The sequence below is a fragment of the Varanus komodoensis genome, unplaced genomic scaffold (assembly GCF_004798865.1).
Source record: "Varanus komodoensis strain SLA01 unplaced genomic scaffold, ASM479886v1 scaffold3, whole genome shotgun sequence".
Taxonomy (NCBI): Eukaryota; Metazoa; Chordata; class Lepidosauria; order Squamata; family Varanidae; genus Varanus; species Varanus komodoensis.
In genome coordinates, this window is record NW_025335761.1 from 62,858,285 (window position 1) to 62,874,264 (window position 15,980).

The following is a 15,980-nucleotide window of genomic DNA, read 5'->3' on the forward strand; positions in this document are numbered from 1 at the left end:
CCAGCAAACATTCTGTGTTTTTCTAGCTTCTGAGCATCACCCTTGCCACCCATTCTCAAAGGCGGAAATGTTTCTTCTAAGGCTTCGGAGCTGGCCGTAAGATCTTTCAGCTTAAAACACATTGATATTTTTGTGTGTTTGGGATTTACTCGTTTTGTCTCGGGTGCTGCTCCTTCCTGCCTTCGGCCTGCCCCATCCACCCCTCAAAATTGAATTTGGCCTGCAGCTGTTTTACTGCATCAGAAAAAGATGGGATTGAAGATGCTGCAGCTAACAAACAAATCGGTACGAATCAGCTGTCTCCTGCAAACCCGGATGAAATGTCTGCCCCCAGAAGGGCCTCAAGCAGGCGCTTTTCAGTCCCCAAGCCTCAAAAGTGAAAACGAACAGCGACCTGCCTTGCAGAGCTGTGAAACAGAGCAGATTTGGAAAAGAGGCTACAAAATATTTACCCATATACTGTGTTTATTACTTACACATATGATAAGCTGTGGTGAAATGAAGCCCCACTAGCTTTCTCTGCGTGACTCAGCTTGCTCAAATTTATTTTCTAAGAGGCTCTTCAACTGATTAAAGAAATTTGAGTAGGTTTCTCACTAGGATGCAATCGGATGCAAGTTTTGACAGCAAAAAGTCCTTCGGCTCATAGCGTCCCTTTCAGCAGCCATGTTCTCGGAAGCAACCTGGAATTCCAGGAGTTTTTACTGCCTAAACGTCCATTGGATTATGCCCTTCCTCAGTTCAACTGAAATGAATGTTCTTGTTATTTGAAACTCTGAGTTATTAAATGTCTTTTGGGCACTGGGAGAAATGTTAGATAACTTGACATTTCATCAAGAACAGCAACCATTCATGGTTAGACTAAAGGCCTCTCTGATATTTGAGGGATTGTTTTCCCTTGCTCGGTTCAGTTCTAGCATTTCAGAACGGAACAGCGTAGAGTACAGAATAAAATGCTGCCTGTAGGTCATTTGTCTACCAACATGTACTTACCCACAACCGATGGCACGGTGGCAAAAAAGCAAGGATGAGCTTTTGCTTAAGCCAGAACAAATTAACCCACATTTTGAGTCACCTTGAAGTTACTATTAGCAATTTAAAAAGTGCGCACATTTTTAAAAGGTAGGGCGCATTCAGTACAGATTTGATTTTTGTACCTCGCATTCTGTGATACCAGGCAACAAACAGCAAACAAAGGTGCAGGGTGTTTTTGGTTTGGTGCTGTTGAACCATAAACTGCTGTTGAACTATGGGTTGTTGTGTGAAACCTATCATGCTAATAAACTATGGTTGGTTGACTGCAAACAACCCAGGAAAAGAACCCAGGGTTTGCTGTTGCATTGTGAATTATGAGTTGCTTGTGGTTGGCAAACCACAGCTTGTTACCATGGCTGGGTTCACACAACACAACAACCCATGTTTCAACAACCTAGAGTTCAATAACAGCCCACAGAAAACCCATAATCTGGCTTGTGCTGTATGAACCCACTGAGGGGTGATATGCAAATCCCACTGAAGTACATATTGGAAGAGTTTAACATAAGTCTGCACACTCGCATTCTTTGTAAAGTTACAGGAGTATGGCAAGGATTGCAAGCCCCCAAACAGCGAGTATCCTAAAGGTGACAGAAACATAGATACATAGAAACAGAGTGAGTCAGAAGGGGTCTTCCAGGCCATCTAGTCTGACCCCCGGCACCAGCCAGCTCTGCTCATGACATGCCTACCAGGTGCATGTCCAGCCTATCTTCAAATACCCTCACTGATGGGGCCTCAACCACCTCCCGAGGAAGCCCATTCCACACCCTTGGGGTCCTAACCGTCAGGAAGTACTTCCTGGCATCCAACTTGAACCTTGGTCCCCTGAGCTTTGCTCCACTGGAACACTTCCTGCTCTCCTCCACAGGGGAAAACAGGTCTTTACCCACCACCTATCTGTCGCCAACATATCCCCTCGGAGTCTCCTCTTCTCCAGGCTGAAAAGACCCCGTTCCCTTAGTCTCGCCTCAAATGGCTTTCCCTGCAATCCGGCCACCATCCTTGTGGTCCTTCACTGCACCGATTCCAACCTGGCTATATCCTTCTGGTACTTTGGAGCCCAGAACTGAACACAATACTCCAGTTGTGGGCACACCAGAGTCATTTAGAGGGGCAGTAACACCTCTCTCGATCCAGAAGCCACACTTCTGGCCATGCAACCAAGGGTGGCGTTCGCCCTCCTGGCCGCCACGTCACATGTGACCTTTGCCTCCTCGTTCTCCTGCCCTGCATTTTTGTCCGATGGATATTTTGGCTTGTTTAGCAACAGCATTTCGGAGGAAAGGGGAAGGAATTATCCTGACCAACACAGTGTCCATTTGCTTTGTCCACGCCGTCAGTCTCCCCAAAGCACAGCATGTAAGCCCTTTCCCAACGAAGCAGTGCTGCTGGTGTTCCAGAGGCAGGGCTTTAAAAAGAAATCCACCAGACAGCTACATAAAAGCAATAATTATGCCACCTCTCCATGCAGAGAAATACCAGCAGCGCTTTACATAGCCTGGTGTTAATGTACCGTTTCTCACCAATTCTGTAATTAAAATAAGAACAGCTACTCATTAATATTCAATGGGATAATGGGGCATAATGGATAAGAATGGAGTTGATGACAGGAAGAAAAGGGATCAGGACCTTGGGAGGGCTGAAATCGCATGAATTCTTCAGTGGCATTGATTTGCCAAAGCTTCTGCAGCTTTCAGGAGTGGCCTGACAGGTAACCATGGTGTAGTAACGCCTTTCCCACTCATGCGTTGGCCGGCAAATTTCTGTGTGTTGTGCACTCAGGGGAATTTCCTCCTCCACAGATGCAATTCTTCGCCCAAGCTGCTCCTACGGGCCATGGCAATATTCACCCTTTCTTAAAAAATGCCTTTAAATTGGCTGCAGTTCTTCGGCAAGGAAAAGGCGCCGTTCCAAGCACCTCTCCAGAAAGTGCATTCAATCCAGAACTGAGTCGTGTGCCAGTTTCCAGGTGAAAATGTCTCTCTCCCCAGCAGCTGTGCAGCGAGAAGCCACCTTTCACAAGCAACTAGAAGCTACTGGGGGGAAGGACCTTCAGCCATTTAATAAACAGTGTAAACAGACATGTCAAAACAGCTTCCCAGGTTGTTTGGTCCTGGTGCTTTCAATGGCAACTCCTACATACTCCGGAGAATGTGGAAGTGGTCAGGGATGACGTGGTTGAAAACGAAAGTCGTCCAGCCATGGTCTACATTTTTCTTAACGGGTGGGGTCCAAATTGGATGCAGCATTCCCACTGAGGACTGGATAGTGCAAAATAATTTGGAAATAACGCAGGCTCAAACCAAATCAGCCTTTCTTTGGGTTCATGTTTGGCAAGGTCAGCTATAGTCTGGCAATACTGCCTAGCACCATGCTGTAGTTATACTGATATTGTGATTATTGTTTTGCAGGATGAAGTTGCTTTGTTGCTAACTCTGCTTTGACATAATCTACACAAGTTTTTAAAACTGCGAATCCACCAGCAAGAGCCAGCGTGGTGCAGCAGTCAGAGTGCTGGGCCCAGACCTAGGAGATCTGGGTTCTAGTCCCCACCCAGCCATGAAGCTCACCAGGTGACTTTAGGCCAGTCCCTGACTCTCAGTTCAGCCTACCTCACAGGGTTGTTGTTGTAAAGATTAAATGGAGTAGAAGAGGACTATGTAAACCACTCTGGGATCCTCACAAGAGGAAAAAAGACAGGAAATGAATGTAATGATAATAACTGCTCTCACAATATCGAACTCTTCTGCCATGAAACATAGAATCAGCGAGTCAGAAGGGTTCTCCTGGGTCATCTAGTCTGACCCCCGGCTCCAGCCGGCTCCACTCATGACATGAAAACCTCCCAGGAGCGCCACTTGCTCTCTGGAAGAAACAGGGTTGAAGAAACAGATCTCTTTCAGCCCAGGGATGGGCTGGGTTCCTGCCATGGGCGGAGCTGAAGGCCAAGGGGTGGGGCCAGGGGCGGGGCTAAACTTACAGAACAGACCAGGCCATTTCGGCTTTAAAATCTTACTGTCCGGGAGCGGCTGCAGGCGCTGGTGACACCTCGTACCCTACTAGGAACTTTCCCTGAATTACACTTTGTTCTCCAGAGCGAGATGCCGTTTTTCTGGTCCCCACTCACATTGCACGCCGAGCCGCTTCACAAAATGAGCAGCCGGGCAGCCCTTGGGCTTCAGATGCAAAAACCTCTCTGACAAGTGCTCATATTTCCACCCCATCAATAATCATGGCAGAATCTCCGTGCCGAGCTACTTCCGCCTTAGGAATTACCATCTAATCAGGGTTAATAACTCTCAGTGGCTTTTCTGATCGCCTTTCTAGCCGGGGCGTGCCAGGAAATGGCCTTGCATTCCAAATCATTCATATCGGTTAAAAGGGAGCGTGCTTATTCCTCAGCCTCTCCGGCCAGTCCGTGCCCTGCCCCTCCTGCAAGGTATTTCTGTGCAAAACAGCAGTCGAAGGGCCACAGACAAGAATTTTGGCCGAGAGGATAGGGAGGGCCATCTCTTTGCAGCCTTGTAAAGGGAGCAGCAACACAACTTAGCTGCAGACCAAATCCAAGAAACAAAGGAAAAGAGCCAAAGGTAGGTCTCTGTCCCCGAGAGCTTACAAACCAAGTGAAAGAGGTGTGTATTCCAAAGCAGGAGTGGGAAATTCAAGCCTGGCATTTCCCAGAGAGCCACGCTCCCTTCCCTCAGCTACTGATGATCGGATCGTTTCTGCGGGGGTGGTTTATATTCAGAAATGCCTCCCCCCGAGACACAGTTTCTGGCAGGAGGCTGGTACATGGTGTATGTTTGGCCCCACCCCTTTTGCCTTTGGCCACGCCCCTTTCCTTCAGCTCCGCCCACCCCTGGCATGCAGCCCCAGGGGCCCCTCCCTGGGCTGAAAGAGGCTGCCCATCGCTTCTGTAGGAGCCCATGGAGGAAAACTAGGAGGCACCGGGTGGACATACAGGGGGCGATTTCTGGGTTTGCAGCTGTGCTTTTTCCATAACTGACACCCCAGGGGGAATCTATGGAATGTGCTCCCCAGAGAGGTCCGCCTGGCGCCGTCGTTACTTGTTTTTCGGCGCCAGGTGAAGACCTTTTCATTTAAACGTCATTTTAATTGTTAACAGTATTTGCTTATTTATCTGGCCAGGGCGACTTCTTTTATATTTTATATTTTTTATTTATTTTATATTGTTAATTTTAATTGTATATTGTTATTTTTGTATTTTATTGTATTTTATTGTGTTGTAAGCCGCCCCGAGGCTTCGGCAAGGGGCGGCATAGAAATGTTCTAATAAATAAATAAATAAATAAACTCCCCCTCCCCAGTTTTCAGGGCAGTCCTGGACTCAACCTCACAGAGCAACTGGGCAACGCAACAAGCCCCAAAACTAGGTTAGGTGTAAAACAATGGGAAGGAAAAAATAATCAGTAGGTTCACTGTGGCTTAATATCATATACCTTCTCACCAAGCTGATGTGAACATCAGAGCTTCAAACCCTTGTAAATGACCGTGATGTGAACAGGGAACTGTTCTTGTCGGGTCCTTTTTATATTTGGGAAGTTCGGAAAGCGTTTTCATTTTTATTTAGCGAGAACCCAAGCCGGAAATCCATCTCCAGGAATATCCGTTGCTTTGCTCCTCCTTCCAGATGAATCCTGATTTCTGAGTTTGGGAAGAGGACAGTTGCCGGAGGTTGGAAGCAAAGATGCTCTTATTGGGAACAGAGGAAAACAACACTGGGACAGGGGGAGAGAGGCTGCTCCTACTGGATGCCACGCGCTCTCTGGATCCCAAAGTGTGACTTACTAGTTAGTTATCTCATACAGACTGCTCCTGCAAGAGCTAAGATTGCCTTAGCCAAAGAGTCTCCCCATCCCTGCGCTTTCTTTTTGCTGCTTATTATCCAGCACTGTTTGTGTCTCTTTCATAATTGCATTTATTTATCTATTTGAAAGATCGCCACCCTTCAAGCTGAGTATTTCCAGGGCAGCTGAACCATGGAGGCCCAGAATCTGGCTACTTAGGGCTCTGCTCACTCTTTCCTTCAGCACTTTTACACCTTCCCAACGCTTCCTCACAACCTTGAGGGCTAGAAACATGATTCCTTAAAGAAAAATAAAGCTAAGATTCTCCAGTTCTCCAGGGATAGCATACCCTGCATGCCATCGCTGCACGGTGGATTCCTTCTAACAATACAATCAAATAATTTTAGGTCAGACCAGGTTCATGGACAGGAGAATCCACTAAAAGCCAAGCCATATTCCCTTCCAGCTCCCGCTTTTTAAGACCCTAAAAACATTCAAAGGGGGGCTGGAAGTGTAAGGAGAGGAACAGCGCAAGGCTGCTTTATCCTTCCCCTTCCAGCCATTTTCCCATTCAAGAGACATCCCACACAGCTGAAAAAAGGGTCATATGAAATTCAGACACCTCCTGTCCAAACCACGCTGGGCTTGGATAGAGCCTCAACCATCCTGTTTGGGGTTTAAAAAGTAAACCTTAGAGAAGGGGCACCAGTGCTGACACGCCAAGTCTGTGCTGGACCCAGCTTTGATGGCCGGTGCATGTTGTTGCTGTTGTTGTTGTTGTTGTTGTTGTTGTTGTTGTTATTATTATTACAACATTTCTATGCCGCCCCTTGCCGAAGCCTCGGGGCGGCTAACAACACAATAAAATACAATACAATACAAAAATAACAATATAAAATTAAAATTAATAATATAAAATAAAATAAATAAAAAATATAAATGATATAAAAGGAGTTAGAAAAGTTAAGAAAAGAAAAGAAGAGAAGAGAAGAGAAGAGAAGAGAAGAGAAGAGAAGAGAAGAGAAGAGAAAAGAAAAGACGCCCTGGCCAGATAAATAAGTAAATATTGTTAACAATTAAAATGACGTTTAAATAAAAAGGTTTCTCAAATGAAATATGTTTTTGTTCTGTTTCCCAAGCCCATGCTTAATCAAATGACTTTTTTGCTGCAGACACCGCAAAGCTCTTCTCTCTCCTGCACTCTGCATGCCACAAGATAAAGGGAACTGAGAAGGAAACACACACACACACACACACACACACAGTAGATTCAGACAACACAGTACCCACACTCCAGTACTGAACATAGGTTGTGTGTGGGTTGTACTCCAACCATGGTTTCTTACTGAAACGGTGGTTATCAAGTCCTCCAGACCCGCTTTCACTAACAGGCCCTGGCCCCTTAACCACAAACAGCCCACAGTTTGTTGATGGGTTGCTAACTGAGGGTTGCTCCCCAGTTTGCTATCTTGGCTGGGTTCAGACAACACACCCACCCACGGTTCAACAATAACCGCCCCTCAACCTGTGGTCTGAACCCAGTGATCAAGTTCTCTCAAATCGCAGCAAAGCCAGCCCCTAAGACCCATAACACAGAAACCCATAACACAGAAAGTGAATCAGAAGCGGCCTCCCAGGCCATCTAGTCTGACCCCTGGCTCCAGTTGGCTCCACTCACAACATGCCCACCATGTGCATGTCCAACCTATCCTTGAACACCCTCCCCGATGGGGCCTCAGCCACCTCCCGTGGAAGCCCATTCCACACCCTCAAGGTCCCGACTGTCAGGAAGTGCTTCCTGGCATCTAAATGGAACCTGGGTTCCCTGAGCTTTGCTCTGTTGGAGCATGTCCTGCCTTCCTCTGCAGGGGAGAACAGGTCTCTCCCCACCTCCGTGTGACGCCCCCTCACACACCTGAATGTCGCCAACAGGTCCCCTCTGAGTCTCCTCTTCTCCAGGCTGAAGAGACCCAGTTCCCTCAGTCTCGCCTCATACGGCATCCCCTGCAAACCGGCCACCAACCTTGTGGCCCTACGCTGCACTGACTCCAACCTGGCTATATCCTTCCTGTAATGAGGGGCCCAGAACTGAGCACAATACTCCAATTGCAGGCACACCAGAGTCGCGTAGAGTGGCAGTAACACCTCTCTCGATCTAGAAGCCACACTTCTGGCTATGCAACCAAGAGTGGCGTTCGCCCTCTTGGCCACCGCATCACACAGCTGACTCATGTTCAGCCTGCAGTCAACCAGCACCCCGAGGTCCCTTTCACAAGTGCTGCTCTCCAGCCACTTGTCCCCTAACCTGTACTTATGACGCCCATTCCTATGCCCCAAGTGCAAGACCTTGCACTGATCCGCATTGAACGCCATCCTGTTGCCCCCTGCCCACACAGTCTGCCCAGATCCTTCTGGATCCAGAGCACCTGCCCCCATTTGCCATGAAGCTATCAAACACCCCTTCCCCAGACTGGCATGCAGTGGAGCCAAACGGGTCTCAGCCATGTGAAGCACCTCCAGATGCCCCCGGATACTTCCGCAGGCCTGTTTTGCCTGCGCACTAATAAGAATGAGATTTCCCTTGCCAAATCCGTTTCCCAAGAAATGGAAGCGCGACAAGGATGGGTTCTACTCACCGAGGCCCTGGTTCTGCTGCTCCCACTCAATTGTGCTGGGCATCTGGTAAGACGCTCCCGAAAGCTCCACCGCGGAGCTCTCAACCCCTTCCAAGGATTCCCGCAGGGGCTGCCCAGGCACCGTGTAACTGGACAGGCTGGCGTCCCCCTCCAAGCTTTCATCCATAGAGTCCGGGTCTCTGTCATCATCATCTTCATCATCATTATCTTCCTCTTCTTCCTCCTCATCATCATCGTCAGGTTCCTCCTCCTCTTCCTCCTCCTCTTCCTCCCCCTCCTCTTCCTCTAGACAGGCAGAAAAAAAACCCCAGATGGCAAAGATGCACATGACTTTTTCATGGCACAAGCAAAACCCTATGAATTGGATTTGTACACCCGCCTTCCCTGGTGCTGAGCGATGCCAGATTCGCTCGCTCGCTCCCTGTTTCTCTGCTTTTGCATCCCTGGAACACTTTCATTTCTCTCCAGGCACCTCACGGCCACCTCTGGAAAGCGCCACGCACCCAGATGAAAAGGGAGTAGAAATTGGAATGCCTGTCCCAAATCTAACACCAAGCAAGTGCACACTTTATTATGCTGCCTGGTGTGAGCTAAAGCAATTGGCTGGGGATGCTGGGAACCAGAGTCCTGCACACGGGAAGAGCAACAGGTTGCAGAAAGGTTGTGTAAGCAGAAGTTGCTGTTTGGCCTTTTCTGCCTTGCTCTCCAGACCAGAGGCAGCCCCGGGACTCCCTCAGCCGGCCAAGGACCAGCACAGCAGCCCTGGGAGTTGCAGGATTACTACCCCAATCTATTGCAGCAGCCAGGGCCCTCAGGAGCCCCACCTGGGAGCCCTGGGGGAAGAGCTATATAAGAACTGGCTCTTTCCCCCAGAAGCTGCCTTGGCAATGCAGGTTCTGAGTTGCAGAAGTGCTCCTGGAATTCTGCTGGTCCTCCGGGACCCTGCCTAGGGCGAATAACCAGTAATGAAAAATCTACTCTACTAAGCAGTTCTGATTGAAATAAACTTTCTGGTTACCTGCTGGCTTGGAGACTTGTCTCGGTACATCTCAGTGGATTAGGTGAGATTACTAGACACAAGCCAAATTTGAAAACGAGGTGGCCATCAGCCAAAAGTTTTACATGCGTGTTAAATTCTACCCTCCTCGGCTTTATTATTGTCTCAAAGTACCGTCTTCTCTAGCAACTCAAATCAGAATGTCCAGACACCTTGCCCTGTGCTCTTTTCTGCTCATCTTAAAAGATAGGTAGAAGATTCATGGCTTCTCTACAGGCAAAAATTGTGCCCCATCTCTAAGACATAACAAGGGGCACAAGAAAGAGCAGATACCAATATTGCGTGGAACCATGGCGTGAGAAGAAAGGGCTAGCATGCACCCTACAGCTCCAGGAGTTTCTGTTTGCAGCAGGGAGGTACACAACTCCAGGGGACACGCAGAGCACCAAGGCTGCCGGTGCACGCACGACCCCCATCTGAGCGCTTCAGTTCAAATTTAGTCAGCAAACGAGAGAAATCCAGCACTTTTGGCTCCCTGTTGGAGTGCCAAATTTCCCTCCTTTTCACATTTCTTTTCAAGGTGGTGGGGAAGAGAGGGGCTGCAGTTGGGAAGGAGGTGGAAGGGGATGGTGTTCAACTCATGGACTACATGTGGCACACCCCCAGTCCGCTCCGAGAGGCAGGGGCTGCGTTCAGACAAGGCAGTAACCCGTGCAGAAGGGCTGAGTGTGCGTTGCCATTGAACCATGGGCTCCGTTGAAACCAAGACTATTGTGCTGCCTGGACGTAGCCAAGGGAACAAACCATGGTGGACAACCCACAGTTCACAACCCAACAACAAACCATGGCTTCTCTTCACAGGCTGATGGTTGAACAAGCCATGGCTTGTTGGTGCGGCTGGGTTCAGACAACACGATAACTTGTGCATGAGGATGGCTCTCCAGGTGTCTAAGGAAGCCCCAAAGCAGCATCTAAAGCAACCTACCTAGAGAGGCTACAGACTGAACCTTTGGAAGCCAACACATTTGCTGTGTTCCTGAGTTGTGGTTCCTTCCCTAAAAGTTCAGTTCTGGCATTGAACAATATTTGTTGGGTTCCAGCAGACTTGAAGAAAGAACCTCCTGCTTTTTTCCTTCAGGGGAAGATAGGCTATGGAAGGCGTGGGAGACATGTTGTTGGTTCCCAGTTCCCATCAGCAGCACCCAGAGGAACCAATGCTCCAGGATGATGGGAGCTGTCATCCAACAATGTCTGGAAGGTGAGATTTATGCTACCACTAGTCTAATAGGGAGTGTAAATCAACATAATAGAGCCTGCAGAAAAAATGTTCTGCTCTTGTTGTCATTCTCAAAATCCATTGTTACAACTTCTTTTTAGAAATTGCTAATTTATTTTATTTTCTTGGGCTCCAAGATCGGGGGCTGCAGCCAAGAAATTAAAAGACACTTGCTCCTGCGGAGGAAAGCGATGGCCAATCTAGACAGCATACTAAAAAAGCAGAGACATCGCCCTGCCAACAAAAGTGCGTATAGTCAAGGTGATGGTTCTCCCAGTTGCAATGTATGGCTGTGAAAGCTGGACCATAAGGAAGGCTGAGCGCCGAAGGATTGAGGCCTTTGAATTGTGGTGCTGGCGGAGACTCCTGCGAGTCCCTTGGACCGCAAGGCCGGTCAGTCCTAGAGAAGATTAACCCTGGCTGCTCTTTGGAAGGCCAGATGCTGAAGATGAAACTCAAATACTTTGGCCACCTGATGAGAAGGAAGGACTCCCTGGAGAAGACCCTGATGCTGGGAACAATAGATGGCAAAAGAAGAAGGGGGCGGCAGAGGATGAGGGGGCTGGAAGGAGCCACTGAAGCAGTTGGCGTGAGCTTAAGTAGACTCCGGGGGATGGTGGAGGACAGGAAGGCCTGGCGGAATGCTGTCCATGGGGTCACAATGGGTCAGACACAACTTCACAACTAACAACAACAACAACTTATCCCAAGCATTTCTAACCCAAGTCTTCTGCCAAGGAAGTTCTTGGTCTCTTAGTAGCCTCCACTGAGTATGTGGCACTTATATCTAAGTTTGGCATGAGACCGGCCTGCACCGATACAAATAAAAATAAAGGTATGTTTCCACTGAAGTCAAGTATTTTCAAATCCCATTTATCGCAAGAGGGGAACACTAAGAATCAACCCAAATTGTGCTCCACGTTTCCGGACCAAAAAAAGTAGAATGACAAATGAAATACTCATGTCCAGAAACTCCCACCAAACAGTTTCATGGTTGGCTGGAACTCCATATTGGTGGACATTCCCAAGATGTGGAATAGCCCTGACTTCCTTAAAAGCACTTTGTCCTAACCCAGAACTACCCGCTAAAATTTCTCGGCAATTGAAAGGATGGAAACGCTGCCATCTGTCGGTCTATGGGAGGAATGGAGTCTTCTAGAAGGTTTGAGGACAAGCTTTTATTCTCATATTTAATTTTTCTTGGTGCTAGTTTTGCCGGAGAGCAAAAGACACTCCTTCATCCGGCCGGCTTTGAATGCTGCAGCAGATCAGAATAAAGTTTCCTGGGAGAGACGCCAGTTCAGAAACCCATCAACACATTAATGATAACAGTCCGATTGGAATGGTGGTTATATAAAAAGGGAACAAGCAGGCAGCCTGGTTGAAATGGAGACTCTTGACTGGAAGAACAAGCAAGTATTCTTGATTCATAGCTTGTTGTTCCCCTAAGGCCTCGGACAGGTAATCAGCTTTTATTAAAAGAAAGCGAAACACCTCTGCTGTTATAAAGAGAATGAAACCGCAAGCTGACAGAGCTCCAGGGCTGAAAGAGGCTGGGTTGGCAAGTGAAGGGTGCCACCGCCATGAACTCCTGAATGGGCCTCGGGAAGCTGTGGTCTACCTTGCAGGGCTTGTGTAAAAACTGCAGAGGCAATGGGCATGCGGCATTTTGAACGCTTAAAAGCTACAGTGCTAAGCTTTATCTGTCATTTAGTTATCTGTCAATTTATATCCTGCCTTTTTCCTACAAGGGCTCAAGGCAGCTTACATCTCCTCCTCCATCTTCTCCCCACAACAACAACCCTGTGAGGTAGGTTGGGCTGAGAGTCTGTGACTGGCCCAGAGTCACCCAGTTGGCTCCATGGCCGAGCGGGGACTCGAACCCAGGTTGTCTGAGTCTCAGTCCTGTGCTCTTAACCACCACACCACAGCTTAAGTTGTCAGTCTGCTCATGTTCAATCACCAAAAGGGTTCGAAAACTGCACCCGTGCAGAATCTGTTGATCTTGCCTTGTTGTGCCCCTCTGCTCCAGCTGGACGATGACCAGAACGATGACCTCCAAGAACGATGACCAGATTTCTTTCCTCACTTGTAACCAGTGCTTTTTTTGTCATAGAACGCACCAGAACAGAGTTCCGGCACCGTTTTTTGACAGATTTTCCAAGTTTGAAAAGTGACTTTTGAAAATTGGATGTTTGGTCCACGTGGATTTGAATCACCCTGTCCAGCGTAGCAGGTTGGCGGCAAAATCATTAAAACGGTGCATGTGGGCTGCTTGCGTGTCGAGTCCGATGCGTGCGCGCTTCGTCCGCGCTGGTTGTGATGGCGCGGCTCGGCTTGTGTCTGGTCGTGTGGTCACATGCCGAGCACTTACTGTGGGTGGCGACCATTGTTTCATTACACAACTGACGTGTGTGGGTGTGTGTACAGTGATTGACTACATGCGAAAGGTAAATCATTTCATGAGTTCCGGCACCCTTTTTCTTACAAAAAAAGCACTGCTTGTGACTCTTCCTTTTTAAGAGGGCATGCCCCAGGGAAGAGGACTGGGGCTCTCTGCGTGGAGAAATCATTTCCTGCCGCAGGCGTATGGGCCATCTGGCGGATCTGGGCACTGCGGTCCTGGTCCAGAACACTTGGCTCCACAGCTTCCCTTCATTCTAGGCCAGGGATCTCCGACTTCCTGCCCAAAAGATCCGTGCGCCCACAGACACTTCTCTCGGTGCCTGCCTGTCCTTATTTTGCCTCTTGGCTTTTTTAAGAACAAGACTGGGAGGCTGGCGTGCTAGGGGGGAAGCGCCTCCTCCCGACAGAACCAGGAATTGGCTCTGTGTGGTTTTGTGCCCTAGAGTTCCAGCCACACCTTTGTTCTTGAACCCGAGCCTTGCCCTGCTGGAGGACATCCTCTACGGGGAAACCCGAGCTCCCGCAGATGGATGTGACTGAGCCATCTGTGGCAGGAAGCCAGGGGGATTCTGGGTCTTCGGGAGCGATGGCTGCAGGGCCATCCCAGTCAGGCGGAGGGAACCCCGTCCAGACGATGCGCAGCCCACTGGTCCCAAAGGGCTTTATCACCTCATGCAGCAGGCCTGGGAGGCTCCGGTGAGGAGGGGCGCTTGTGTGCAGGAAAGGACTCCTCAAGAGAAGGCAGCTCCTCACAACTCGGGCTCTGGCCAGAGGCTCCTCATAGGACTGCATCTGAGCCTTGAGCCGAGCTCCACAGGGTCTGATGTTCGGTATCTGCTGCAAACAGTGCTGTCCTTCAGCTCCAGAGCTCTCTACCTTTTTTCTGGACCGTGCCTGGATGAATCGATGTCCCTGCCCCAACCCTTGGACTCCTGCTTGATTCTGCTTCTGCACCTGCCTGCTTAGCTGCACCTGTGCCCTCAGAGGTCCCCCTCCAGGAGCCGTCCTTGAAAGAGTTTAAGAGGGTGACTACCTGGAGGAGGGCCTTCTCTGTGGTGGCACCCTGACTGTGGAACATGCTCCCCAGAGAGGTTCGCCTGGCGCCAATGCTTCTATCTTTTCAGAGTCAGGCAAAACCCTTTTTATTCTCCCACTATTTTAATTGTTAATTTGTTTTAGTGGAGGGTTTATATTTTAACATTGGATGCTGCGCAACTGTTGTTGTTATTCTTGTCTTTGTTTTGTTATTGGACTAATTTACTGTAAACCATCCTGAGACTTTTAAGTATGGGATGGTATAGAAAAGTTTTAAATAAATAAATTGTACTTTGACCAGCCCTGCACCAATCCCGATCAGGCTGGAATCTTCTTTCCCATGCTCGACCCTCGACAGGAAGCAAACTGAGCCGTGTTCAAGACTGCAAACACTCAGAAACACTAGCAATTTCTTTGCATAAGTAAAGCTCACAAGTCATGTGCATATGAGCAGAACTCCGCTTGAACCCGCTTCCTGCTGGACTCCCACATGAACACTCAACGGGAGGTCAACTCAGGGAAGAGGGAAAACGACCTGGAGTCCAGGGAGCCAAGCTGAGGAAATCCAACAGATTCCCAGTCCCAAACCTCATTCTCCTCATTCCTCCCTAAATTCTGACCTTGCTTTTTGGGTTGTCCCTTAACTCAAAGCCTGCCTTAGTCAAAGCAGGGCCTCAAATTTATGTTTGCCTTCCTGGATATCAGTGCTCTGTGACTAGCCACGATAGTCGTCTTAGCACCAGGGAAGCCTCCTTTGGTAGCCACTTTGTGATAACATCTACAACACTCTTCCAAAACTCCAAACGTGCCCAGGGGCTAAAAGGAGGGGCTCCTTTCAGTCTTTGCTGGCCATTTTCAGTGCAAACCAGACAAGGAATTTTGGCCTGGCTTCTAGCACTGGGAAGGGCGCAGCTTCTTGCACTCCAGCTTCTAACGGTGGTGGAAGATCGCATGGCGAAGGTACCTTCAGATTCCAGCCTGTCCAGCTCGTAGGTTGCAGCCGTGGTCACCGGGTGGGCAGCTGGCATGGCAGTCCTCCGTGTGGAAGACGCCAAGGACGGTGGCGCCGCCACGGCTTCGGTCGTGCCGAGGACCCCCTCGGCCCGCATCCCTGATTCAGCCGGGGTGGTGGGCGCATCGGTGACGGAGGGACCTTCGCTCTTTTCCAGAGCTGTGCCAGGCCCTGCAAGAGGAAGGGGAGACGGGGAAATGACATGCCTGACCCAGAGACGATGATCCCAGTCCGCACAATCTATTGCAAGCAGCAATGAAGGCACCATCGCTATGAGGAGAGAGAGATTATTTTGCACTGCTGTTGGGAAGGAAAACATTCTCCCAAAGGAGCTGTTCTAACTGAAAGACCTCCAGGTTTGCTTCACTGAATCAAAGCATTGTGTTTTGCGCAGCGGGCAACCAGGTGGGACTTTGCAGAAGTAGCACCGTCTGCCCAAGTTGCATGACTCCGGCATGCGCTGTTCAAAGAGGGACTGCGCTGGAACATTCAGTTCTCTTTAGCAATCACAGCTAAGGTCACGAGGAAAAGCCCAGCCCAGTCAGGCTGGGGTCACAGGAGTGGATGTTGCACCCGGCCCGTCGTCGATTGGTGATATTTAAATACCATTTTTCACCTGCAACAAATCCGATAGTGAAACAAAGGAATGAAAATGAAAACATCCCAAACAGTGGGAAGATTGTAGCTCATAGTAAATGTCATTTCACGTTTAATGACATTGTATTAAATGTCCTGCTCTAAAGAGCCGCAGAGCAAGCCTCATGGTCAGTGC

At 49.0% G+C, this 15,980-nt stretch overlaps 1 protein-coding gene across 1 annotated transcript in view; it reads right to left on the reverse strand.

The window, feature by feature from the left end:
- The window catches only part of ARMH4 (armadillo like helical domain containing 4), a 56,889-nt gene that overhangs the window by 13,711 nt on the left and 27,198 nt on the right, over positions 1-15,980 (reverse strand). Inside the window, exons 4-5 of the mRNA XM_044436260.1 lie at positions 15,161-15,379; positions 8,483-8,767 (exon numbers count right to left, since the gene is read on the reverse strand). Coding sequence (XP_044292195.1) covers positions 8,483-8,767; positions 15,161-15,379 — 504 coding nt within the window. The remainder of the gene's footprint in view (positions 1-8,482; positions 8,768-15,160; positions 15,380-15,980) is intronic.